Genomic DNA, 26,801 nt, shown 5'->3' with positions numbered 1-26,801 from the left:
AGCAAGAGGTGCAAGACGAGGGTTTTATCATGGCCCTCATTGTACCCTGACATCAGATCACTTGAAATCTGTCGCCTTAGGAGAGCACTTCAAGCTGGACAGCCCAAGAATATAAAACAGTTAAGATGCCTTTTGCTGGAAGAAAGGATGAAAATCCCCAGCACAAAAACTGAATACTCTTAGATGACAACAGAAAAGCATTTACAGGCTGGGATACATACCAAGGGGATATTACTGAGAATTTATTATTTTGAAACAGTCAAAAATGAAGAGATATCAAGTGAGTGATTGCCCAGACTCTTAAATATCCAAAAACTATTAGAAATACCCTTCATAATTACTGAGAGCTTGAGGGACACCTGATTTTATACAAAAAATACCAAATCCTCTGTTTGTTTGTTTGTCTGTTTGTGTATGATTTTTATTTTTAAAATATATTTGAAAGATAAACAAAATATTTGAATGGAAAAAAGATTTACAATAAAAGAAAAAAACTTATAGCTACTTTATGACAGAATGTCAATGAAGAAAATACCGCAATCACATCCATATATGGAAATAGCAAATCAACAAAGACTGTCAGCAGAAGTCGCTCTACTAGCTGGAATTGTGCTATCACGAAGTATCGTCAGCAGAGGGCGTAACAACTCCAATATGAACATAAGAAAAACGAAGAAGAATAGCGGGCGGAGCTCTAATGTTGGGGAAACTGGGAAATAGTGTTTTTAACAACTAACTTGCTAAAACTTTATTTTCTTCTCCGATACGGTAAATGTTTTAATGTCTAGCTTCGTTACACATTGAAATGTAATATTCTTTATATAAGGAAAATCTGTCAAACCATAAAACTTGTAATTTTCTCATTAATTTTCTTCTCGAAGCTTCTGCTTGGCACCGGTTTACCCATAGTGCACCGCAACGCTTCCTTTCTTCTTGGTTGTGTGGTGGTCCAAAATGTCGCTTTTAGATGGTCCGTTAAACGTGTTCGGCCAGAGAACAACTGGCGAATCTGTTCGCACTCAAAATGGTGAGTTTTTGCGTGGATGTAATTTGTGTGCACGTGGAACTCTCTGTATTTATAGCGAGCCACGAAATCGCAGGATTTATTGCTCCGTTTAATACACGTGTGGCTCATGCTAATGCTAGCATGCGTTGATCTTAACTTTAAAAGTCGCTCAGTCTCAGATGTTTTGCAAGGCACAGTGGTGACTTTTATTTTCACACAATGACATACGTTTTGATTTCAATTGCACAATCCCAATTTAGTACCTTCCACTCCCGCAACAATGAATGGAGGGCTATGCCAATGGGGTATAAAAACAGTACTGTCATGGTCTGAAGGTGTGGCTAGCTGGTTGTACGCCCCACTTAATGAAATGACAGAATATTATTAAAACATTAAAATAGTCTTTTAAAGTATATGAATAATTACAGCCGCCTCCTCGTCTTTGCAGTCATGGCCGCAGCATCTATTGCCAACATCGTTAAGAGCTCCCTTGGACCAGTTGGTCTCGACAAGATGTTGGTGGACGACATTGGGGTCTGTGTCATACTAAAGAATAACCACTAATTTTTGTAGACTGTCCCCTTAAATTACTTAGCTTTAAAAGCACTGGTTGCTCATCAATCTTATTGTGATCGTTTTGTTAGGATGTGACCATCACCAACGATGGAGCAACCATCCTGAAGCTGCTGGAAGTGGAGCACCCAGCTGCCAAAGTCCTGTGTGAGCTGGCTGACCTTCAGGACAAAGAAGTTGGAGATGGGACCACGTCTGTGGTGGGTAGCAGCTGCCAATATGTCTTTCAGCCTCGGGAGAACAGAAAGAAATATGTTTGGCATTTTCTGTCAGACAGTTCCATATGCATTATGTCCTGTTTTAGTACCATGCATCTTCCTTTTACCAAAGATGTGTGGCTATGCTAACAGGAAAGAGAAACTTTTCATCACTTGCTGAAGGAGTTGAGCAGCCTCATTCCTGTCGCTCCTAATGAAATGATGGCACAGAGCACAAGTCTTAATTTGCTATTTTTAGCTTGGAAAATTCAGCTAGTCCCATATGATTGTTTTCAGATGTAATACTTTGTTCTTCCTCTCTGAAGGTAATTCTTGCTGCAGAATTGCTGAAGAGTGCAGATGAGCTGGTTAAACAGAAGATCCACCCCACATCAGTCATCAGTGGCTATCGTCTGGCTTGCAAGTAAGATATGTCTAAAATGGATGTTATGTTGTCTTAATTAAATTTGGATTATCTTAACATCTTTGTCATTTTTCTTTATTTTATAGAGAGGCAGTGCGCTACATTAATGAGAATCTTACTATTGGGACAGATGACCTGGGTAGAGAGTGTCTAATCAATGCAGCCAAAACCTCCATGTCTTCCAAAATCATTGGAGTGTATCCTAAAAATGTTTCACTTTAAATATAAGCAAGTTTTTATTGGCATTGTTTGCATTGTGTAAAAAGTTATTCTCTTGAATTTATCTGCCTTGACCCCGAGCCTTCAGTGATGCAGACTTCTTTGCTAACATGGTGGTGGATGCTGCCATGGCTGTGAAATTTGTGGACAGCAAAGGAGTGGCCAAATATCCCATCAACTCTGTGAATGTGCTGAAAGCCCATGGCCGAAGCCAGAAAGAGAGTTTCTTGGTGAACGGATATGCACTGAACTGCACAGTGGGTTCACAAGGTATGTTAGAATTACATTATCACATTGTCCAGCTGTTGGTGAAACTCCCATTTAAATTTGCTGCTACGTCATACTTGATGGTGTATGCAGTGATACGCGTGGGAAACAGTGAACGGGCTTTGAAAGAAGAGTAGTCGCAGTAGTTTATAAACTGTGGCACTTCTTTGGCCATACACTTGAATAGTAGCAATTTTTATTGTAATTTTAACTCAAAATGTGATAAATTTGTTATAGTTTTAAGCGTTTCTGGTAATGAAAGTATATTTTTGTCCACAGGAATGGTGAAGCGTATTGTAAATGCTAAGATCGCTTGTCTGGACTTCAGCCTGCAGAAGACCAAAATGAAGATGGGTGTCCAAGTCGTTATCAGTGACCCAGAGAAGCTTGACCAGATCAGACAAAGGTGCATTATGGAGTAATCCTATCAGTCTTGCTCTCTCACATGCACCTGTCTCAGAAGAATGTTCCCATTTTTATTTGCTGTGGTTCTGAAACAGTAGTTCGCACAGTGATACGCGTGGGAGAAAACATAAGCAGCTTTAAGTCAGGGCTGCAGCTTCTCTCTAAGCTGCACGTTCACTGTTTGGAGCTGGACACAGTTTGGGAAGAGCACATCTCTGATCACACTAATAAAATAATTTCAACCAGTTAATTTGCTTTGCTGCCTATCAGAGTGGGAATTGGATAAATTAAGATTTTGCTTTTGTTCAGGGAGTCTGACATCACCAAGGAAAGGATACAGAAGATTTTGGCTGCAGGGGCAAATGTCATACTGACCACTGGTGGCATTGATGACATGTGTCTGAAGTACTTTGTGGATGTTGGAGCCATGGCAGTAAGGAGGGTTCTAAAGAGGGACCTAAAACGTATCGCCAAGGCAACAGGAGGTAATTACATGACATGCTGTAATTTCTACTCATAAGTCTGAGTTTCTACATTTTGGGGCACGTTTTACTGTCACGGTCAAACTCCTATATTCAGAGTTTAAATGGTAAATATCTGTATTTGACCTTTTTGTTTTTTGTTTCCACTTCCAGCCACCGTCTGCCCCTCGCTCACCAATCTAGAAGGAGAGGAATCGTTTGACGCCACCATGCTCGGCCAGGCTGATGAGGTTGTGCAGGAGCGTGTCTGTGATGATGAACTCATCCTTGTAAAGAAGTAAGAACTGAAACAACTTTTGTTTTTGTTATTTGTGCATCTGTTACATTTTACGGAAAACAGTTCTGGCCAGTCAGAACGACAAATTCCTGGAAGTGTTTTTTTTTTTTTTTTTTTTTTGTTTTTTTTTTTTCAAATTGTATTTCAGAATAGTTTTAACTTTTTGTGAGTTTGTACACACTTTTCATGACAACTGAAAAGAAATTCAGTGCCTTCACTTAAAATCTGATTTACGACTGTGACAGACAACTTTAAAAAGTCTGAAAAATACTTTTAAAGAAATCACTTTGCTAATGAACTTATGGATGAGCTGTGTTAACAAATTTAGTTTGCCCAACACATTCATTGAAGCGCACCTGTGCGCCGTTATTAACCCATAAGAGCCAGACGTGACATATTTGTCAAATAGTTTGAGACATTTTGCTTCAATTTATGGTATAAACTTTGCTCAAAATCCTGTTGAACACAATGTGATAATTGTCTTCTGTCCCTTAAAAGATGCCCAGAAGCAGAAAACCATATTATATTTTTAAACTATCACATGGTAATAAATGGTAGATACCCCCCCGAAATTTTTTTTTAATTTTTTTGTTACATTTTGATAAAGGGCCAAATAAAGACCTCATATTAAAAAAATGGGACTTTTCTTACCATTTTTTTCATGGGTTGGGCCTTAACGGGTTAAATTATCTTTTATCCCCCAGTACCAAAGCACGCACATCAGCCTCCATTGTTCTGCGCGGAGCAAACGACTTCATGTGTGATGAGATGGAGCGGTCTCTGCATGATGCTCTGTGCGTGGTAAAGAGGGTGCTTGAGTCTAAGTCTGTGGTTCCTGGAGGTGGTGCTGTGGAGGCAGCTTTGTCCATTTACCTGGAGAACTATGCTACCAGCATGGTAAGTTTATACTGAGAAAAAGTCAGTCCTGCACCTGTTCATCTTACCTTTTTAAGAAGAAATCTTTTAAGTAGAAACTGGACTCATTACTGTTTAACTTTTCTCAGGGTTCCAGAGAGCAACTGGCCATTGCTGAATTTGCTCGGTCTCTTCTCGTCATCCCCAAGACGCTGGCTGTGAATGCAGCACAGGACTCCACTGACCTGGTGGCCAAGCTGCGGGCCTTCCATAATGAGGCTCAGGTCAACCCCGAACGCAAAAATCTCAAATGGTTAGTGTGACTAGTCGTTAAATTAAATTTATTGATTTATAAATTTATGGTCTTGCTTTTAAGTTACATAGAAATTCAGGTTGAGGTTATAATATTGTCCCTGACCTTAATATTCTTTCAATGAGCTTGTTGCATGAACCTGCTATTTTGCAGAGTACTTGTAACAAAGACTGTTACTTTCTTTGTTCAGGCTTTTCTTTGTCTCAAGTTCTGCGGAAAAAAAAATCTTTATTTAAACACCTTTTTATCCTGTAGGATTGGTCTGGATTTGGTGAATGGCAAACCCAGAGACAACCGTCAGGCCGGAGTGTATGAACCTACCATGGTTAAAACAAAGAGCCTCAAGTTTGCCACCGAGGCTGCGATCACCATCCTTCGCATTGACGATCTTATCAAACTTTTCCCAGAGCAGAAAGAGGGTGGGCACTCGTACAGTGATGCAGTGGCATCTGGATCTCTGCAGGGTTGAAGGGCTAGTTGCTTGCAATAGGTTCAGTCTGTATTTATGACATTATCTCTTAATGGCTGTTGCTCTAGTGTAGGCTCTGCACTGCCTGTTTACTGTTCTCCCACCCCCTCTTGGAGGCTCCTGCTTCCAGAGGAACTGTGTTTTCTTTCTTTGGTCACATAATAAAGCTCCAATTGGTGCAAATGACTGATTTGTTAAACTGGCTCAGTGTCATTTGAATTGTAAACTTCAAACAAAGAGTTTGACTCTGTGGCTCGTCACTCTTTAATAGGATAACAGTCAGATTACAGTAACATTAACATGCCCGTGTACAGGAAGCACTAGGTAAGAGAAGGCAAGCATACAAATCATGGCACTTAGAGATGGTTCAAAGCTGTCTGCACAGCTCCTGTGAAGAAAGTTTAATTTACTCCTTTAGACCATGCTGGAATGTTGATCAGTATAAGCTTCTTCAGAGAACACATAACCATAGTATATTACATAAAAATATAGCAAGAAGTTAGCAAGTCCACCAAAGTCTGCCTGTACTGCACATTTAGCTTTTCTGTTGTAGTGTTTCACTGTCCTCTGTTGTATTAAATGCTGAAAGCAGCTGGTTTTTAATGAAAATTACTTAAAATTTTGTCTTGCCCACAGTTTCTGCCTGCAGTATTTCTATTCCATGTTATCTACATCTATTGCCAACTTATAAGAATCAAACTAACACTTATGTACTGGCCAACCGTAAACAAGATTTATATAATTTGATCCCTTACCAGATATTTAAGACCTAGCTTTTAGTCACATTCATTAAACAGCTAAAACCTGAGGAATTAAAACAAATTTCACAGTGAGAATGGCCATCTTAGGTTAGCTCACAACATACTACTTTGCCTTAAGTACAGGGACTAGAATAAGCTATGTAAATCACATCTTTCACACTTAACTATTCAGAGTAAACATTAGAATTCATTATCCCTTATTTTCAGAAGATTAAAGTGCAATCTGTCGAGTGGCATGAGATAGCCTTTTTTTTTTTTAAAGCCTCTCCACACACATTGCTACACCCATCCCTCCTCCAATGCAGAGGGATGCCACTCCTTTCTGTCCTCCAGTCCTGTGGAGTGCGTGCAGCAAGGTCACCAGCACTCTGCAGCCAGACATGCCAATAGGGTGGCCCAGAGCAATGGCACCACCGCTCACATTCACCTACACAAGAAGACCAGAACAAGTGTAAATGACAAAAAACTAATTATAGGGAATTTTCAGATTAAAAATTCAACTATAAATCTCCTATTGTACTTTTTTTTTCCTGCAGAACACACTGCTGCTGAAACCAGTTAATTGGAGAAACGGTCCTTTACTGTTAAAGGCGAGACTGGCTTTTGTCAAAAACAGAGCCATGATTATATGCTACTTTTGCATCCATCATAATTCTGTGATATAAAACTTAAGGAATTACCTTATCTTCCTTTAGGCCGAGCTCTTTGACCACAGCAATTGACTGTGCAGCAAAGGCTTCATTGATCTCAAATAAATCAACCTGGTCCAGTTGCCAGCCAGCTTTCTCAACCTAAAGGACAACATGATGTTTGGGAAATTAGGGGGAAATAAATAAGTATTTTCACATGTTTCATTCAATTACGGTTGACTTCTCACCGCTTTCCTGATAGCTGGTATTGGCCCAGTTCCCATGACTGATGGGTCAAGACCAGCTTGAGCCCATGATACTATTTTGGCCATGGGCTTTACACCCCGCCTCACAGCCTCTGATTGGCTCATTAAGACAGTTGCTGCTGCCCCATCATTTATACCTGTAAAACAATTAAAGCAGCTTTACACATCATTTCTTATTGGTCAGGTTCAACTGACCAGATAAACCATCATATTAGTGTATGACGTAGTAAGTGAGGAGTGTAAGAAACTTTGCAACCTGAAGCGTTTCCAGCAGTGACTGAGCCGCTGCCGTCTTTGATGAAGCAAGGTCTGAGTTTGGACATGCTATCCATGTTGCTGCCATGTCGAGGAAACTCATCAGCCTTCACCTCCACTGTGCCTGTATGATAGAGAAAATCTAGAAAATTTGCAGACTTCCAGAGAGGCAAGCTAGTTTCTAAACTACAAAAAAAAGTTTGCACCTTTTCTTGATGGCACCATGATGGGAACAATCTCCTGATCGAAATGTCCTGCTTTCTGTGCAGCCTCTGTTCTATTCTGAGACTGAAGAGCGAACCGGTCCTGCTCCTCTCTACTGACTGCCCACTGCTTTGCCACATTCTCAGCTGATAAATATTTATCACAAGTAATATCAGTTGACACACTACAATGCACAACACTGGCTCCATTGTTGAACTATTACTTAGATTTAGACCTGTTACACCCATGTGGTACCCATGGAAAGCATCCGTCAGGCCATCAGCCACCATGGAGTCCTGCAGGGAGGCATCACCCATTTTTACTCCTGCTCTCATTTGCACTGTGTGAGGAGCCTGAATAGACACAGAGGAAAAAAGTAAGACTTCCATCTGATCATTTCCTATATTCATCACTTAACCAACCCTCTTTGTTATACCCACCCTACTCATACTCTCCATGCCTCCTGCCACAACTACAGTGGATTCCCCAACCTGGATAGACTGAGCTCCCAGACACACAGCTTTAAGTCCAGAGCCACAAACCATCTGGCAGCTCCATGCAGGAACAAGGTAGGGAATACCTGCCCCAACACTAGCTTTTCGAGCTGGGTTCTGACCTTGACCTTAAAGGGAAATATGAACACAAGTACTCAAGGTCAACCTGTTAATACCACAGATGATTCAAGAACTTCTCAGATTTTTCTGAGCTTTTACCTGCAGTCAGGACATGTCCCATAATAACCTCAGAGACCTCATCTGGCTTCACCCCTGCCCGCTTCAGAACATCCTTGATCACTACTGAACACAGGTCATGCAAAGGCACCATGGACAGCGCACCATTCAAAGACCCTGTGTGAAAATGGCAAGTTTTTACAAGATAATGAGGTGAGTGTCAGGTTGCTGTAACTGTTTTCAGTTTTACATGATAAGCAGACCTTTTCTGGCCATAATCAGCAAGTGCATCAGTTTCAGAGTGTTCTTTGAAAATGTTATTTTGTTGCTGATAGTTTTATAGCTGGAAAAATAGTGTTACTGTAACAAAAACAATCAGATTTTATGCTACTTCTTAATGTAACTGTTGCAATTAAATCCTCCATACAAAAATAATTATCAGATTATAGTACCTGCAAGCAGCATAAAGTAATCTTTATAGATCTAAAACTGTTTTAACCCTCTTATTACTCTGCGATGTCCGAGGCAATTCATCTCATTTTCAATTAGTCTTTGATGCTAAAAATTCATATGTTACATATTATTTATATTTCTGTACCATCTATAATTTCCCCCGTTTATTTATTTATCTTTTTTTTATTCAAAATCAAAAACTTTCTATTTGTCCTCTTAAATACACTTTTCTGGCTGGTAAAACGTGGCCTTTTTGTAATATAAATTCAATCGCATATCCTAGATGAAACACGCCCATCGGGCTACAGACACAGGACATGTTGTAGGCAGCCAATCAAATCCAGCTCATGCTCTGTGGCACTATGACTATTAGCCAATCGGTGACCAAATAATATTCCGGACACAAAAACGAACCAATCACAGCTCCACAAGAACTCGGCGTGTTTCAATGAAGGGTATAACCACTTTACCTAATTAAAAACGACAAATTCATCACCTGAATGAGTGCTTTTTACCGTAAACAGCATTTTAATAGCAGGCGTGATTACTTTTCTGAACAGCTAATCTGATATTAACATGAACAAATAGCAATGCAGAAAAGTATACTAGCAATGCTAAGCAAACCTTTTTATGAATGATGGAATTTTGGTATTTTTGACTTTACCTATCGGAGTTCGTGCAGCAGAAACGATGACAACAGATTCGGAGTTCATCTTGATTAAGAGAAGGTTGTAGTTGGAGTCCCCACTTCCCGCTGTCTACCCAGTCGCACAACGCACTGCACACAACTCACTGCTTGAACGCTTGATTTGTATTTATACAAACGTTCCTGGTGAGAACAACAGCGCCATCGTGTGTTTGGGAGGATAACTAACACCTATTGTTAAAAAAAATACAAATAGGGAGTATTATGATCAACAACTCCTTTTTAACATGTTACATAAACGCTTGCAGCTTTCTATGTTGTATTATTTATATGGACAGAAAAATATATAATTCAAATTATTCCATTTTATTGTGGATCATAAAATTGCTCCTTTTTGTAGCTTGAGATTTTTGCCATCTGTTCGTTTTTGAGGCTACATTCATTTTCAAATAAAATTATGTATCCACAATACCAATTACAGGACTATCCCAAAGAAGAGATTGATTAAACTAATATGAACTTAACATCTTTGAAACCAGCAGACTATGCTTGTTCAAATGCACAAGTTTCCAAACTAAGTAATTGGTGGCTTTTAATAATGGGGTTCACTCTATAGTATTAAAACTCTTTATTGGTATTTGGTCAGTACATGAAAAGGGCTGAAGTCAGAATAATATGAATGTCGCATATGAACTACTAACATTTCAACAGAATCTTTTCAACAGACTTTTTGCCAGTGAAAAATAAAATTTGTACTAAAAAAATCCCACAGGCCAACATCTATAAACTGACCTTGAATATTGTGAAGCAACTATAATTCAGTGATTTTAGTGACGTAACAATGAGTTACAACACCAGTTGTCTGATTTAAGTGTCATGAGCTCAACATACTGCACAGATGTGCTAAAAAAACAAAAACAAAAACATTGAAGTGAAAGGTACTAGTTTAAATCATACATCCACACAATTCAAATCTAACATTAACCCTTTCCTGTTACATCCCCATTAAGTAACACAAATGTGACAAAGGCATCACAATAGGCAAGGGGACGAGTGAAAACAAAACTTCTTGGACAGCAGTGCTGTGTTACACACTATGCCTTTGTTGCCATGTTTGTATGTATATTTTATAAAAAAGGAAAAAAAAGGAAAAGACAACATGTCAAAGTATATTACAAAACTGCACCATCACTTGTGCTGGAGTCTAGGCCGTTCTGAGTGTGCCGTGTAGTCCTGCCGCCCTTGGTCACCAGGGCAGCCTTGTCCTCATGGGGATCGGTGATGGAGTCTGTATCGTTCGAGTGCTGAGTCAGTGATGTCTCGCTGCCTGTTGGAGAGTCCACGCTCTCATACCCTGCACTCAATTGGCTCCTGAAACCTGCAGATCCTCCAACCCTCCCAGAAGTAGTCTGACTTCCTGGTGCTTCTTCTGAGTGATTGGAGAGTTTTGTCTCAGCTTCACCAGGACTGGAGGCCATTGGGGACATTGGAAAATCTTCCTCGGTGCTGCTGACCTCTCTGTACAGGCTGGGTGTGGTGGTCTCACTCCTCTGGGATGAGTTGCCATTGCTTGGACCATTGGAGACCCGGCTGTAGTCTTTGCCCATTGGTTCAGAGAGAGTAACGGCCTGCTCTGGCTGAGCGGATGGTTCAGCAGATGAGTTAGAAGCAGCGGGTGAAGTCCTGCTGGGTCCTGCTCCAGCCGAGGCCCCCTGAGACTGAGAGAGCTGCTGACGGGACTCTTTCAGCTGCTGCTGCAGGACAAGGATGGTGCTCTGCATCCCTTCTACCTCCTCGTCTAGCTGGATAATAAAGTCATTCAACTCTGGGGGGGCAAGAATTCAGGAACATGGTTACAGGTTAAAAATTAAATGTAACAATATCAAAGATGGCACGCAGTTGTAAACACTTATGCTCTCACCGTCTTGACTGCTCTTAAGTTCTTCACTGTACTTTTTCTGCAGGGCTAGCTCAGCTTCCAGCTGGGCGATCCGTCCCTGGGACAGCTGCCGTCCGAGCTCCTGGTTTTCCTGAATCAGCATTCGACATTTCGCCATCAGTTTCTTCCCTGTTTGGCTGTAAAGGAAACAAGTCTCACATCACACAGTGAACCAGGAGGCAAATACAACAGGCAGAGAGATACTATTGACCTGTTCCTGTTGCTCAAGCCACTTCCCAACTTCCAAAGGGTCAAGAGAAACTCTTCAGCCTGCTTCTTACTAAATGACAAATCAAAACTCCAACTTTATTCAATATGAGACTTGCAGCCAATATTAAAATGATCAGAAGTGTTTTCTCAGACCTGTCCTGTACAAACAGGTACACTTCTTGTAAGTGGTACAAAATTATATTTTCCTTTACGTGCATTAAGTTAAACTATAAATATGAACTAAAAACCCACTTTCCTTATTGTGACTGAAACTCAACACTCAATGAACATTTCCATGGAAGTAAAGTATCCAATTTCTCACTCAAACTTAAGTTACGGTGTTAAGCATGGAAAGAAGTAAACAAAGAAACAAAAGCAGGAATTTTGTTGCTACCAAAACTTCCACTTAAACTACTTCACTTGTGAAGAAAAAGCAAGTTAAAAACGTCACAGAGCAAAATAATATTCTGATGAAACAACAAGAGAACTTTCAATCTATTCGGCACACGGTAAATGTGCGTTGGGAGAACCAGGCAGAGGGTTCGTGCAGTTCTTATATCAAAAACACAAAGAGCAAGTGTTTCCACAGTAAACAGCTCAAGATACTGCTTTGCGCAACTTTACAAAAATCAGGAAATAGTGCAACAATCTGGCACATCTGTAAATTACATTAGCAGTTATTTTGGCAATACTAGTTAAAATGCCCTAATTGCACACAAATGACATCAATATTTAAACCACATGTAACTGCCATGTGATTACTTAATAAATGCCTATTGAAGTCACCTGTTCAGAGGACAGATACATGAAAAATATAACAGTAACTACACCCAATAAAACCCATAGTAGTTAAGAATTTGTCATATTTAAATATTTACATTTAATTGTAAATGTACTTTAGTCAATTACTTAAATGCATTTACTGCATTTTCCTATTAGGAGTTTTTCCAACCATTTTTCTTCTTTCAGCTACCAAATACACTACCATTTTAGATCATCATATTTATGATTTTAGAAAAATCATAAACAAATGCCACTACTGAATTATTGTATAAACAGTGGCTAAATGACTGTCCCACATCAGCAGGAAAGATTACGCTGCAGGAAAGATTGTTTGGTCAACACAGAAATACACAGAATACAGTTTATACATCCTCATCAACTCATAACATGACTTGTTAAGGACATTTGCATTCACAACTTGATAACAGGCATCAGTTTACCTACAGCAGTGTGTTTCAGTGTCGAGGAAATTAAGTAGAATTTAGTTCATCTCTAAAAGCCGAGGAAACGTTAACACTGGAGTAAATAATGAAGGCCAATCATGCTTCTTGGTTCACACACACACACACACACACTGCAGTAAGTGTTGGTTATAGAGAAACAAGAGAGATCAAATTAAAAATGCCAATATAAATAAACAATTTACAAAATGAAGCATGTAAATACACTCTACCGTGTGTAGGCCCATGTTCAAAGACACGGGCGAATGGACCCTCGTGCCTGAACCATAGTCCTTTTGTGGACCGAGGATCTGGCTCCGCTCAGGGTGAATATCATTTTAGTGGCTCTTCCCCCAAAGTCTTACTTTTAAATCCTAGAAACTTTCTTCATGTTAATGGATTGTATCTAGACTGTCCAAAAAGTCTTTACATTTCTCAGAAAGACTAGCAGGTATTTGTGTGGTGTGATCCACAGTTAAATGTCTTTTTAAAGCAAGTATGGGAATAGTCTTTGTCTTTAAAATGTTCAATAGCTGTTTTAGGCTAGGGATGCTCCCTGCCTGACACAACCTCCCCCATAACCCCCTATGTAATATGTCAACTGTCTGGTTTGAGCTGGGGTGGGGGGGTGGTGAGGGCACATCCATGGCGGGAAGTAAGTGACCACCTCTTCAGATCAGTCCGGACTCCTTCAGGCCCTTGGACGGTGAGGGAATACGAGGGGAGAGAGAGCTGAAACACAAGTGTCACCTGACCATACTGTCTTTTCTCTTTAGGTTATGTGATATGTGGCTGGAACAGTACAAGAGTACAAAAGCAGTTTTGTTTTGCAGTGACTGGCTTTCTGTAAAGTCTGAGTCTTGTGGTGAGTACAGCATTTGTCAGCCTTCCCCCCCACCATTGTTCCTGCATGCCTGCAGTGAGAGTGAGGGTGGGGGGCGTGAGGAAGTCTTGACTTTTTTTGAGGGGGGAGTTATTTTGATTGTCTTTACCTATCAGGTGTAAATTTCCAGGCACTCAGTTCATTTTGGGCCTGCTCCAGTTTGTCTTTAGTCTGTTCCAGTTCTGCCTTCATTTTGAGGAAAAACAAGTTGATGGCTGGGTCCACCATGGATGACCGCAGTTGGGCCACGCTCGGCTGCTGGACTTGCTTGAGGTATTGAATCTGAGTCTGTAGGATATAACAAACAGGTGTAAGTGTCTAGTAACAGATGGAGAGTTTTGGAATAATTATCAGTGCCACTTTAATTCCTTGGGCTTTTTTTTTATCTCCCATTAGCATTTTTGCCAAAAATCTATTAGAAAATCAATACATAATGAGTTTATAGATTTCTAAAAGTCCTCAAATCTGTTTTTTTTTCTTTCAAAGAAGTTCAAGCAATAATGGCTTTTTATGTTATTCAAGTCACTTGTGACCTAAAATTCAGATCAATATATAACATCTTGTTCTTAGAAATACTCCAATCAAATTTCTGACCTGTGAATAATCAAACTTATATTGACCTTGACCAGCATAGACCTCATCAGAACACATTTACAGAAGAGGTCAAAAGGTTTCCAACTATTCAGTTCCTTACAGTGCTGAGTTTAAAACAGAATAAAATGCTGGACTTCCAATTTAAAATGTCTCCAATCTCCACCTGGCTGAGGGGTGCTGGGCCCTGATGCTCTTTGAGAATGGCATTTGCTGCCATAAGCCACCGGTTGATCCACTGAGCCGTCAATCTGGTAAGAGTAAAGGATGCCCTCTGTAACACAATTCACCTTTAGCCCACTTTCATGATCCTGAATAGCTGCGTTTACTTGATGCACTTTTGATCCGATGAAATGTCCAATCAGAATAAAATGTGTCATGTAAATATGTCCGCTGATCTGATCAACCTCGACCAGGAAGAATTTCCTACTTGATCAAGAGGGGTGGTGTAAACCTTTTCACGATCAGACTAGCAGGAATAAATAACCAAATATACACTGATGATCATTTCTATGGTGGATGTTATTCCAGCATATGCTTGAACAATGAGGGAATTATGTGACATAATGAGTTTCTGGGAAGACTTGGAAAAATGGCAGCAGCATAACAGAATGGGACTGTAGCTGATACGATATTTTTAAGAAACTGAAAGAGTTGAGGATTATTGAGCATTTCAACGGCCAAAAGTTTCAAGACACCTTAGCGGCACTTCTCACGTCAAAAGCGTTGTGATCGTATTAAATCTTATGTAAATAGAACTGATGGGATCAGTTTATCTAGCCTCCATGTAAAAGTGTCAGCTGTAATCTCTGATCAGATTCATTTTAAACAGATGAAGGATTTGTCCATGTAAATGTAACTAATGGCTCCAAGATACAGTTCTGCTTGCCACTTATTCTGGCAGCAGAAAATAAAAGCAACACGGATCTAATATTAAATGTTTACTAAGTCCTTTACTTGCTTATACGCCATTTTGTATTATTAAAGTCACGTTACTGGATTTTTCTGGAGTTTCTGCATTTTAACAAGCAAATTTACCAGTTGTAATCATTAATAGTAGTGCTCAACTAAATGGGACCTTTCATCATCCATTACTGTAGTTAAAAAGAAACAAAACAAAACAAAAATAATCAAATATGCATAATGCATATAAACCATTTGTGTACTTACAAGCAGCTGTTTTGACAGAAAACAAAAATGGGTAATCTCACATAAATAAGATAACATTTGCCTACACCAGATACGATGACAAGGCTGCCACTACAAAGTCTTTACTCATTTTACAGTGACTAGATTAAAAGCTGGTGTTAAAGATATGAAAACTACATTAATTCAACTATTACAAGTCAGTATGCAAATTAACCTGAAAACTATTTAGCCAAAGAAATAAAAAGTGAAGCCGGACTTCCATGAAATAACTAACTGAAAAGGTGAGACACATTAACCATTCAGTTATTATTCATGAAACGGTTCTCTTGAAAGCATTACAACATTCATTTATAAGCCAAAAACTGAATTCCCAATCATCTAAAGAAAAGTTAAAATAGGTATAGATACATACCGTGCACTCTTGCATTTCCTGCTCCTTGGTGGCAAGCCGCATAACCAAGATGTTCTCCCGGCGCGCAGACTCCTGCTGCTGCTGTTTAAGTTTTTCCTCCGATTCCTTCAGTCCTGGAACATCATTGGCTAAGAAGGTAAAGTAACACTATTAATTTTAACACACAGCAAGCTTACTGATATTAGGTGCTAAATACAGCCCTCATTTTCATCTGAGAGGCTTTCAAGAGAAAATCAATCCATGTTAAAGCTGTATTTGATTTATGTAATCAAATATACTTACAACACAGCTCTGCATATTTTTCCTCCAGGACCTGGACATATGTCTCATGCTGTTTCCACCTGAAAGGACCAGAGTATGTTTTAGCAGCATCTTAAACAGATAACATGAAATACCACTGATCAGCAGAAACAGAGCAAGTATCTACCTTGTACACAACTCTTCTCTGGTCAAAGTCTTCATGTCAGATTCACTGAGGCGAACCTGTGGGAAAGAAAAATCAAGCATTGGTCAGATGGAGAAGCCATTTAAATACATGCTGAGGCTAATAAAATATGATTATTAAAATAGATAACCATAAACCGACACCAACCTTTTTAGGTAGAGGTTCCTCGTTGGTCATTGTGAACTCTATAAATAAATATATAAAACAGAAAATGATCAGTAACTACAACTTAATATTGTTTGCTGAATCCACTGCCTCATCTTTTCATCTGTCCGCGCTGACTGTCCGCATGCAGTAAAATATGCCTTCTATGACAGAAACGATAAACTGCTACTACATGTGATCTGGTTTCTGAAAACAGATAACACAGAGGGTACAATACTTCCACGATAATTAACTGGTGGACCAAATCTAAATATTAAAACCCGGTTAAATAGAGCTGCCCAACATAATGTTGGCCGGTACTGCAGCCTGCGGCGGTGAATAGCGAACAACAGCGAGAAAAAAGAAAAGAAAAAAGCTAACCAAGGTTAACTCTCTTTGCTAATAACGTTTAGCGTCCCTTGCAAAGACTATCATTTGTGGACACAGGGTGTTCATAAAAAATATCTTTTTTATGTTTAGTCAAGCAGCGTGTAATTCTTGGCCCTGTTTCGGTTCCTTGTTTTCACAAAATGGCGGTGAAGGAAATGACTCCCTCCCTTGCGCTCCTTTTCCTGAAACTAGCGGGTTCCTAGCCGCAGATTACAAGGCCAAATGGCATCAAAATACCCACCAGGCCCGTTTCTTTCGATGATTCAAGAACCTCACAGCTTTACAGATCCCTTGTGAGATGGAATAAGCAAATATGTTAAAAATAGATAGTAGAGTTATAAGTGACTGCCTCGCCTCGGTGTAGCTGCTAACATCTTCCTTGCCGAGGGCAGAATGGCTCTGGGTCGGGTGAGCTGGTGTGCTGCGCTCGAGTTGCTGCGGAGTAATACCAGAAATCGTCAAATGAAGAAAGACTTCTCACGCCAAAAAGATTTTTGGATCCTACCTACTGCGCAACTACAGCTCTAATGGTAGAAATTGTTTTTAAAAAATAGTTATTTTTCTTTCCACTATCGCTGAATTAAATGCTCTATCCCATTTAGGTTATGATGGTGTGATGACTTGTTGTCCATTACTTATATATATCTCTATATATATATATATATATATATATATATATATATATATATATATATATATATATATATATATATATATATATATAAAATTGTGCTTTGGAAAGTTAACTATGACACTGCTTACAAATAGCTGGTATTTTTTTTATACATTATGTAGAACATATATAAAACATTATGACAAGATCAAAAGCAAATACTAAGGTTGAAAATATGACAGACAACTATGAGGCGCAATGCCCCCAGACTCGTTTGTTACGCCAGAGTGATAATTTGCATTTATATAGACGATCTACAGTGTAGTTTTCGCTGAGGGGACGGGACCACGTGACTCTTTGCTTGTCGTAATAATTATGAAGCGGGCTTCTCTCTCTCTCTCTTCTTAGGATTATGCTTACTTATACAGATAGAGTTCACCCTAAAATTGTTCTACCAGAATTAATAATGTCTTGTTTTCGTGGTGTTTCCCTGATTTAAAACGTAATCAAAAAGTAAATTGGTATGAAGAGATGTATTCACTATATGGAGACACTCTTCTGTTCTCATATTATATCATGCATTTCACTTTATGTCCCGAAAAAACAACTAGAAGGTTGAACTGAAGAAAAGTTAGAAGAGGTTGGGGAGGTGTTCAAATTCAACATCTAATCATAATTAGGATGCTTTTGTACAAGTGTAATTTATCTATAGGTGGATTTTAAGTGAATAGTGGTTTTAGGTCTCGTCAGTATTTATTCACCATTGAGGACTCCCCCATCTTCTGATAATGGTACAGTCGCCTGCGACGTCAACTTGAAATTGTACATTTCAAGGGCAGTCACATCCAACGTGTTTGCACTGTTCTGTCTATACACTGAGCACTATCAGAAACATGCTTTGCAGAGTTGGTCAAATACGCAGGTAAGACGGTTGTCAGCTTATCATTTAAAAGAATTTCACATGTTTTAGGTGCACAAACAATGACAACAGACACCAGCTAGCAGCTGCTGATCATGAACTTGAATCAGTTGTTTGTTGTTAGCTAACCATTAGCTAGCAAATATGCTAAGTTAGTTTAGCAGTTCAGTAAGGTTAGCTTGTGGCGCAGAAAAGTTATTTTAAATACATATGTCAACGTACTTGCAAGCCTCCAAAGTTATAGTCCAAGTGTTAAATGTTTTTATCACATTTATGCGAACACTACGAGTTCTTTGAGCTAATATCTATCCACACAGTGTGTTAATCCTGAAACAACACCAGCAGTTAAGGTCAGTTCAAGCGACAAAACTTGTGTAACTCAAACTGATATACATACCCTCACCAGTCTATTGCGGATTTCAACATGTATCCCTCGTAGGTAACCCAAGATTTAACTGGCAAATTATCTATTTTTTCTATCTTTTTTCAGGTGTTTAGCATCTAATATATATACGTAACAGTTATTTATCTTTACTACTTTACAGGTGTGCAGCCAGTCTCAGCCAAACTATAAATCAGATAGCTGCATCAAGGCAGAAGCACACACTTCCTGACCTGACATATGACTACGGTGCCCTGGAGCCTCACATCAATGCTGAGATAATGCAGCTGCATCACAGCAAGCATCATGCCACATATGTCAACAACCTCAACGTTACAGAGGAAAAATACCAGGAGGCGCTTGCAAAAGGTACAAACATGAAGTCAAATTAAAGTTCAGCTGGCATTAGTGACAAGGACTTTATTTATTAACATTTAACCTGCATCTAGTATTCTTTAGCATCTATGACAGTGGTGTGCATTTTTATGTTGCTCTAAACAAATTATCCCAGATGTTTCCCAGTGATTAATGCATGTCAGCACTGATCTACTTGGATGTATTTCAGGTGATGTGACTGCACAGGTTGCCCTCCAGCCTGCTCTAAAGTTTAATGGGGGAGGCCACATTAACCACACCATTTTCTGGACAAACCTCTCTCCCAATGGAGGTGGCGAGCCACAAGGTAAAGCAGATTAGAAAGTAACTATGGACTGTCTTTATTTTTTTTCACTGGCATAGATCTAAGCTAAACTGGTAGCTGATATTGAACAGAACTGTACCATGAAAGTGGAAACTAATGTTGAAGCAGCAGAGACCTGGGGTCTCATGTACAGTACAAGTGCCATATGCCATGTTTTACACAAACATCAGGATGTACAAAAGACAAATTCCATCATCGCTGAACCTCCTCCTGAGGCTGCAACACCGATGTGCAGGATTCCTTCTTTTGACATTAACTTTGATGTCAGACCATTTTGTTCTGCATTAAGACCTTGATGGTATGATGTGAAGCTTTGATCTAGCTTCAATTGTGTGTGACAAAGAGGTGATTGTTTGCGTCTTAAGATCAATTGTGAGATTTTCACAAAAAAAAAAAAACAGAGAAAAGATGGCCTAACTCTAATTATCATCTGAATAATGGCTCCACATCACTTAAGACAGTAACTATCAATAATCAAACCAAACAAGCACAAGTTTATGCAAAGATTCATACATCTGTATATTTTGGGGCGTAGACTATTTTTCAGTATGAAAGTTACTCAATTCTACGTACATGACGCCCCTGATGTCTAGTGGGGTTGTGTAACTACTTGGAAGCTGTGGAATCTCAGTGTCAGGAACAATCCCGGAGCACGAATCCCTGCCATCACATTAAGAAGATGGCCCTGAATCCAACCAGAAGGCAGCAGAGGAAGGCCCCAATCTTAGCCACAGGCACAGGCCCCAGTTGGCCAAAATTGGCAACCACCACGGTCGGTGCCTGAAGAGCTCCAGTCTTCAACCTTGCACCCGTGGCCAGATTCATAAGAACACTCGCTCTCACACACCCACATTGCCTTAAACCCTCCCACCATGCGCCGTGGGAAACAGCGAGCCGCAAATCAAAATAAATACTTAGAAAGCAAATAATAGTAATTGAGTTTGCACAATTTACCGAGATGGTGACTATTGCACTAATGAAATGCTCTTCTGTTTTACAACTTATAGGCGAGTTAATGGAGGCCATCAAACGGGACTTTGGATCCTTCCAGAAGATGAAGGAGAAGATGTCTGCTGCCACAGTGGCAGTGCAGGGCTCAGGCTGGGGATGGCTGGGCTATGACAAGGAGAGTGGAAGACTTCGCATTGCTGCTTGTGCTAACCAGGATCCTCTGCAGGGAACAACAGGTCAGTTTAAAATAGCTTTGAACTATAGATGTGGCCTATGCTGCAAATGGGCTTGACTGTATGTTTCTGTCTTTCAGGTCTCATCCCCCTGCTTGGTATAGATGTATGGGAGCACGCTTACTATCTTCAATACAAAAATGTGCGGCCTGACTATGTGAAAGCCATCTGGAATGTAATCAACTGGGAGAATGTGAGCGACCGTCTTCAGACTGCCAAAAAGTAGAAGCTGATATCAAACAACCCTTCCAGCACCTTTCATCACGACCTGGCTCAAATAGTGGTTGCAAATCATTTTTTGGTTAAATGAAATTTTAAACTCAAACCTGCAGATGGTCAGTGGCTAAAGAGCAAATTAAACTTTCTTCAGACCCTTTCCTTTGTGATGCAGATTATATTGTCTTTATGGAAGGCATAACTGCACAAGTTGATGCTAACATCAGTTATTTGCAAGTACTATTTATCTCTGGTTTCCTCCTAACCATCAGACTTTTGTCAAAGCGCACAAAAAAATGGCCACCTTTAATAATAAAGCTGGCTTTTGTTATTCATAGGAGTGCAGTAAGCTGTGTTTTTGTCCGATTAAATTACACTAAAATCAGACAATGTCAGTGCAGTCCATGTTTTTGATGTAATATAATAAAACAGTAGAATTTCAGTTGATTAAGCTTTTTCTTGATTCTTCAGTTTCTCCTAAATAATGAGCTTTTAAAGCTGTTAGAAACTTGTACAACAGGATGACAAAAAACTGCATATTAAATATGGTCATGCATGCATACATACTACACAAACACATCAGTAAGCTGCAGCACTAAAGCACCTGCTTAATATCATGTGGACCTTTTCTTGTGATGCCAAAACCTGTAACTGGTTGGGATGTGTGTGCAGAAGTTGTCATGTTGTCCTGCAGTTTATACCTCCAGGACAAAAGTACCTTTTTTTCCTGCAGTCTCCCTGCAGCATGGAGCAGGGTTGTTGCAGTGCAAAGTGAAGACTGAGGACTACTGAGGTCTGGCTAACTCCTTGAGCTCTGTCAGGTTCCTCAAGCGTTTCCTGATCATCCTTTATAGTTTGGTAGGATTCATTGTGATTCTCTGTGGAGACTACCAGGGGTCTCATTTATAAAACTGCGTAGGATTCTTACTAAAAGTGTACTTACGCCCAAAACCGGAAGTTGGCGTACGCCATAAAATATTCTGAATTATAAAACCGTGCGTACGCACAGGTGCAAGCAATTTCCCCTTTATAAATCACACTCGTCCTTGAAGTTTGCGCAGGTGAATTTGGCTCATGTTCCGCCCACTACACACCCACTTTCCACCATAAATGGTCAATGCAAATTACCTCAGCGTGTATTAAAATGAGCCAGCTGTTCCATGTTGTGATCCATGAACAATGGCAACCGCAGGGAAGCGAACCAAAAAACGCAACTTCACAGAGGCAGAAATCGATGCATTAGTGAGTGAGGTGGAGGGTCGAAAAATTATTTTGTTTGGTAGCCACAGTAGTGGCGTGACAAATAAGAGTAAGTGTCGTGAGTGGCAAATTGATTATATGTTGATAGGAGATTTATTTTTCTTGGAGACATGGTGACAGGACCCCACGCTGCCACAAGAGGACTCTGGATGCAGTGTGTTGTTAATTCCCCACCTCTCCATCTGTGTCGCCAATTCCCCCAGCCTCCAAAACCAGCGTACGCATGGGTCAGAGCTGCCGTGAAAGACCGCACATTTTCACGTCAAGTTTGTTTTTTATAAATCACAACCTTTGCGTGAAAAGAGGCGTACGCCAGTTTCAGGCCCCATTTTGTGCGTACGCAACGGTTATAAATGAGACCCCTGGTCTTATTAAGAAAGACTAAAATGTCGAAGTTCACTGAACAGTTTCTTTAAAGGTGGAACAGTTGGTTGTTTTTTTTTTCCTGTTTGGATTTGATTGTACAGTTTTGTTTTTTTTATTTTTTGTTTCTTTCCTTTTTCGTCTTACCTTCTCTCCTCTGTTCACCCTATTATTCTTCTACCAGCAATCCAATCCAACAGTTATGTGTAAACAACAAAAATAAATAAAGAATAATATCTAAGATTCAGTGTTCGGCTCAACGTGGCAGCCAGCCCATCACTGTGCTGTCATGACGGTGGACAGGTTTAAAGAAAAAATGTTAACATTAAATGTTGAGGCTTAACTCAGAGCTCTTCTTATATTTCCAGAAGGGGGCAGTGTTTCACAAGATATTCTGTTTTAGCTCTTACTGAAACACCATGAAAAACTAAACTTATGGCAGAGACTTAAAGTAAGTCTGTCAAGTTGCATTCTCTAACCTACCTACATATCTTAATCTTCAGTAAAGGAGGTTATCTTCAACATTAGACAGACAGTATTTACTGTATTGAAACAAACTGTTTCCAGCTGGTTCATCCTATGTCAGGTGTCTTCTACTTCTGCCGGTGATTAGGACTGGCAGAAATGGGAACGGCACACTTCAGAGAGCTCTTCCTTTCATTGGTGAAGACTTACAAGTGAGCTGGTTTTCAGAGGATCTTTTGATATGGAGCCTGAACTAAAATGAGCTTTGAACCTAACTAGAACTGACTTACAGGTGGAATTTGCTTATTTATTGGAATTGTTTCAATCCAAGTAGCAAAAGCATCAGTATTGACACAGTTTGTGTGTTACATTAAAATATGACTCAAGAGAACTTTTGGTACTTCTATGGGTTAAAAGAATATCTCCAGATACAGTTAACATAAGCAAACAAACTTGAGTCATTTCACATATGTGACACCTTTAAAAACAGTAGTCTCCCTTTTTATAAGATGATGGCTTGTCTAAATGTGGCCTACTTTTGCTCTGTAAAAGTTCGGGTGTGCCAGAAAGTATTTCCCTCTTCTACAACTCGTAAAAAAGATGGAACTCACACAGGATGGAGTTTCTTTAGCCTCTTGAAACGAGTGGAAAATACTGGGCAAAAGTCTTTCCTTTTAAAAATCTGCCCTCTTTTATCCCTCTGCATCTCCTAATTTTTCTTGAGCCTTTTTCAGACACATTTAATCGAAAACACAGTCTTCACTGCACTGTTGGTGTGTTTTTTTTTTTTTCCTGTGGGTACACACAAACGCTCAATGAAACTCACATTTGACTTATTTTTTTATTTCATTGTCAAGGCATAAGTGGTAAAAGTGTGCCCCCAAAACACACACATAGCTTTTTTTTTTTGGATGGGGGTGTAACACTGTTAAAGTCAAATGTGAAGCATAAAAACATGGTTACTAAGGAGAAAAGTTTGTGCAAACATTAAAAAAAGAAGGCATACTGAAACAAAGTTAGGCTAAGAGCTAAGCCTGCTTCATGTGTGACTATTAATAGAGATGATGGGTTCTTCAGTCATGTCTATGTTTTTCTGCTTTCATCAGATTTCTAGCCTCCACCCTTCAAAGCTGCCCTGCATTGTTCCTTAATGTGAACTCCCTATGCTGTTTGCCCTACACAAGCTTGCATTGTCCCATTTGGATTGGAAAAGTGAAGTGACAACATTAGGAAGGTAAAACTTTCCAGGGTTTGTCATCTACTGTTCCTGGCAGAGATGCTGACGAAGCTAGTTTCAGAGCACCCGTTTGAGTCTGAATGCTTTGGAGAGGGAGCGGTCCACCAGGTGCTGAGTGCCAGGAACCAGACTGAGGTCTGAGGCTGTGGGACTTTTAATGCCTGTCTGTGATGATTGATTCATCACAGCGGCTTAAAAGACCTGGCAGACAGGAAGCACGCCATGAAGAACTTGAATACAGTAAAGGTGTGCACAGTAAATTTCTGAAAATATTCTGAGAAAGCCTGTGCAGTGAAGAAAAGAGAGGAAAAGATTGTATTAGCAAGAGGGTGTGACCGTGTCTGTTAAATTCTTTGTAGTTATGTAACAGTCACTCTTTGCTCCAATGAGTGTAAAGGCTTGTGTGCATCCTTCAGGCAGGAGAGTGTCATAAATCACTGCAGGCTTGGGGTCATTTGGGTTTATGTTGGGTTGATCCAGTCTTTATAGATCCACACAGAAATAACTGACTTGTCTCTTTTGCACTACGAGAATAAAACACTCCAAATGTTGTTCACACAGGGATGCAAACTGTAGGCCCAAGAGTCTTGTATCCATAAAGTGAACAATAGTTTAATCTGTTTATGGGTGAATTTACAGGCTTATGAATCAGTGATACTTAAGGAGCCTTTTCTGAAAGTTGAAAATGAAAAGCTTTATAACCCACATGTCCTGTTCAAAGTTGTTTGAAAATTATCTCCTTGCATGTATTTTCTCTTTTCATACTTATCTGAAGCTGTTTCCTCTGTTTCTGTATTATTCGTCTTGGAATTAAGCCCATGGGATTTTGATTCAATGCTCCCCTTAAGAGTGGAGAAATTTTCTGTCAAAATCTGGCTGCCTTCTTTCCTGCTTTGCTTTGAGTCAGCATTAAGCAGATCCTTTTTGGCCGCCTGTTCAGGATGTTAAAGGAGAGGAGATAGAAGCAAAGAGAAACTGGACGATACCCAAAGACTAGAGTATTATAATACAATAATGTGCCTTCGTGTGCAGCAGACTCAACCTCCTCCTGAGATGGAACTGTTCCTGATTCAAAGGGATCACATTTTAAATGATGTACGTCTCACCAAGTGGACTCTTATATCAGCAACTACAAAATATTCCATAGACGCATAAAACATCATTTCACACTACAGATGAAATTGACCTTCATCATTGTGCGTGTGTGTGCTAAGCATTACAACATAAGTAGACTCAGTTTTGGTTCCAACTGCATGTTGACCTCTTATGATCTCTTATGGACTCTTTAGTACTCTCAGATTTATGGCTCAGCTAAAACTGAGCTATTACAGAATAATCTTACAGTTGTGACACTTGGACAAAATGAAGACTAAAGCAAGAAGTCACTGTTAGCATATTTGTGTGGATTACTGAGGACTAATCTATCATTTTTAACTTGGAAAAATTGGCTTTACTCCTTAAATTCAACTCCCTGGGTGGCTTATGTCAATCAGAGAACATTTCATGTAAAAGATCACAAAGGACCTCACCCAGAGTTGAAAAAGGGCTTTATATTTAAAATATCAGATTGACAGAAATGGTAGCTCCTAAGGGAAATATCTTGGAAAGATATATTTAAGTCATACTTACCCCATTTCTTTTCACAAGCAGATCATTGATTGATGCCAAATTAATGTGTGAAATGTTTTCTGTTAAGATATTCACAACGTACATTGAGTCTAATGTGAAACAACAAAGAAAAGCAGTTGTGCTCTGAGACGTGAATTCAACGTTTCTGACCATGTAGCTTTGAATTTCATTAGTTCCATCTGGATCAAAACTCTGTTTATTCATGTAGTAAAGCAGAATAAGATTGGTTCTATTAGCAGTTTGAATACACTGAGCTGTGTCTGCATTTTTTTCCTCCTTAACCTTTAGAAATGCACCATGGAAAGCTGGCTGTGTTAACAGCTGCAGCACACAGTTTTAGTCCCAGGAGATAGAATTAAGCAAAGTCTCCTCATAAGAAACTGGCTGAAAGACAGGAGCTTCGACAGATGAGCATGGAAGAGAAATAAAAAAAAAAAGTAAATTCACCATGTCTCCTGATTCAAAATGTAACCAAGCAGGCCTGTGTCCTCATGACACATATGTGCTCATTTACTTCTATGTCTTTACTCTGTTTTCTTCATAAATAACGATGAGCATTAAAAAAAAAAAATGTGAAAACCCAATAAGTATAGAACATAACATTTATTTTTGTCTGACAATATGCTGTGCTGCTCAAGAAGTTTGTCATTTATTAAATGTTTTAGTGTTTGTTAGTTGTTACACTCCTGTTTTCATCCAAATGTACAGCAAAGGTATTTTTTTGTGGTGTTTACAAGGTTTTTATGTGACACTGTGAATGTAGGATTTAAGCTTTTCTCTCAAGTTCTATTTTTATGCTTCTCCCTTTTCACTCAGCTTTTTTTTATCAACTTAATGTAACAGAGAAAACTGTGTGGAATTAAGCTGTAATAAGGTGTAGAATAAAAAATGTTTTTTTTTTTTTAAAGGCATGAGTCCTATTTTTCATCTTTTATGTTCTAAATGATTGCATGAACAAAAATGTTTGGAATCAGCACAGTGTTAGTTTTCTCACCAGTTACCATTAAATCACTGCAGTGCAATTGTGAGCAATTGCCCATGTCAAAGGAAATATGTTTGTGATGTTATCCTGCTA

General features: G+C 39.4%; 4 protein-coding genes and 2 non-coding genes across 6 annotated transcripts; 4 read left to right on the top strand and 2 right to left on the bottom strand.

The window, feature by feature from the left end:
- The first annotated feature begins 881 nt into the window (after positions 1-881).
- On the top strand, positions 882-5,673 carry tcp1 (t-complex 1). The gene is made up of 12 exons (XM_041975790.1): positions 882-1,027; positions 1,455-1,540; positions 1,651-1,779; positions 2,103-2,200; positions 2,287-2,397; positions 2,508-2,689; positions 2,966-3,092; positions 3,401-3,576; positions 3,727-3,850; positions 4,555-4,747; positions 4,855-5,018; positions 5,274-5,673. The coding sequence occupies exons 1-12, from the start codon at positions 955-957 to the stop codon at positions 5,485-5,487; spliced, it is 1,677 nt and encodes a 558-aa protein (XP_041831724.1). The 5' UTR covers positions 882-954; the 3' UTR covers positions 5,488-5,673.
- Positions 1,254-1,394, top strand: LOC121634296. The gene has a single exon (XR_006009207.1). It is a non-coding gene; the product is annotated as a small nucleolar RNA SNORA29 (small nucleolar RNA).
- LOC121634295 lies at positions 1,871-2,013 on the top strand. Its single transcript, XR_006009206.1, has one exon. It is a non-coding gene; the product is annotated as a small nucleolar RNA SNORA29 (small nucleolar RNA).
- Positions 5,674-5,737: 64 nt separating the features above from the next.
- acat2 (acetyl-CoA acetyltransferase 2) lies at positions 5,738-9,538 on the bottom strand. The gene is made up of 9 exons (XM_041975791.1): positions 9,391-9,538; positions 8,316-8,450; positions 8,043-8,224; positions 7,838-7,955; positions 7,605-7,748; positions 7,400-7,522; positions 7,126-7,280; positions 6,929-7,039; positions 5,738-6,675 (listed from the first exon to the last, which is right to left on the bottom strand). The coding sequence occupies exons 1-9, from the start codon at positions 9,437-9,439 to the stop codon at positions 6,505-6,507; spliced, it is 1,188 nt and encodes a 395-aa protein (XP_041831725.1). The 5' UTR covers positions 9,440-9,538; the 3' UTR covers positions 5,738-6,504.
- Positions 9,539-9,985: 447 nt separating this feature from the next.
- LOC121633762 (WT1 associated protein) lies at positions 9,986-17,207 on the bottom strand. Its single transcript, XM_041975997.1, has 9 exons — positions 17,131-17,207; positions 17,000-17,048; positions 16,372-16,409; positions 16,207-16,262; positions 16,062-16,120; positions 15,780-15,907; positions 13,737-13,915; positions 11,294-11,448; positions 9,986-11,197 (listed from the first exon to the last, which is right to left on the bottom strand). Exons 3-9 carry the CDS (start codon positions 16,399-16,401, stop codon positions 10,545-10,547), a joined length of 1,260 nt encoding a protein of 419 aa, XP_041831931.1. The 5' UTR covers positions 16,402-16,409; positions 17,000-17,048; positions 17,131-17,207; the 3' UTR covers positions 9,986-10,544.
- Positions 17,208-18,147: 940 nt separating this feature from the next.
- On the top strand, positions 18,148-21,214 carry sod2 (superoxide dismutase 2, mitochondrial). Its single transcript, XM_041976358.1, has 5 exons — positions 18,148-18,293; positions 18,836-19,041; positions 19,238-19,354; positions 20,380-20,559; positions 20,637-21,214. The coding sequence occupies exons 1-5, from the start codon at positions 18,265-18,267 to the stop codon at positions 20,780-20,782; spliced, it is 678 nt and encodes a 225-aa protein (XP_041832292.1). The 5' UTR covers positions 18,148-18,264; the 3' UTR covers positions 20,783-21,214.
- Positions 21,215-26,801: the final 5,587 nt, after the last annotated feature.

Source organism: Melanotaenia boesemani, chromosome 22 (assembly GCF_017639745.1).
Source record: "Melanotaenia boesemani isolate fMelBoe1 chromosome 22, fMelBoe1.pri, whole genome shotgun sequence".
In the NCBI taxonomy this organism is placed as follows: Eukaryota; Metazoa; Chordata; class Actinopteri; order Atheriniformes; family Melanotaeniidae; genus Melanotaenia; species Melanotaenia boesemani.
This window is presented reverse-complemented; position numbering and strand designations above follow the sequence as displayed.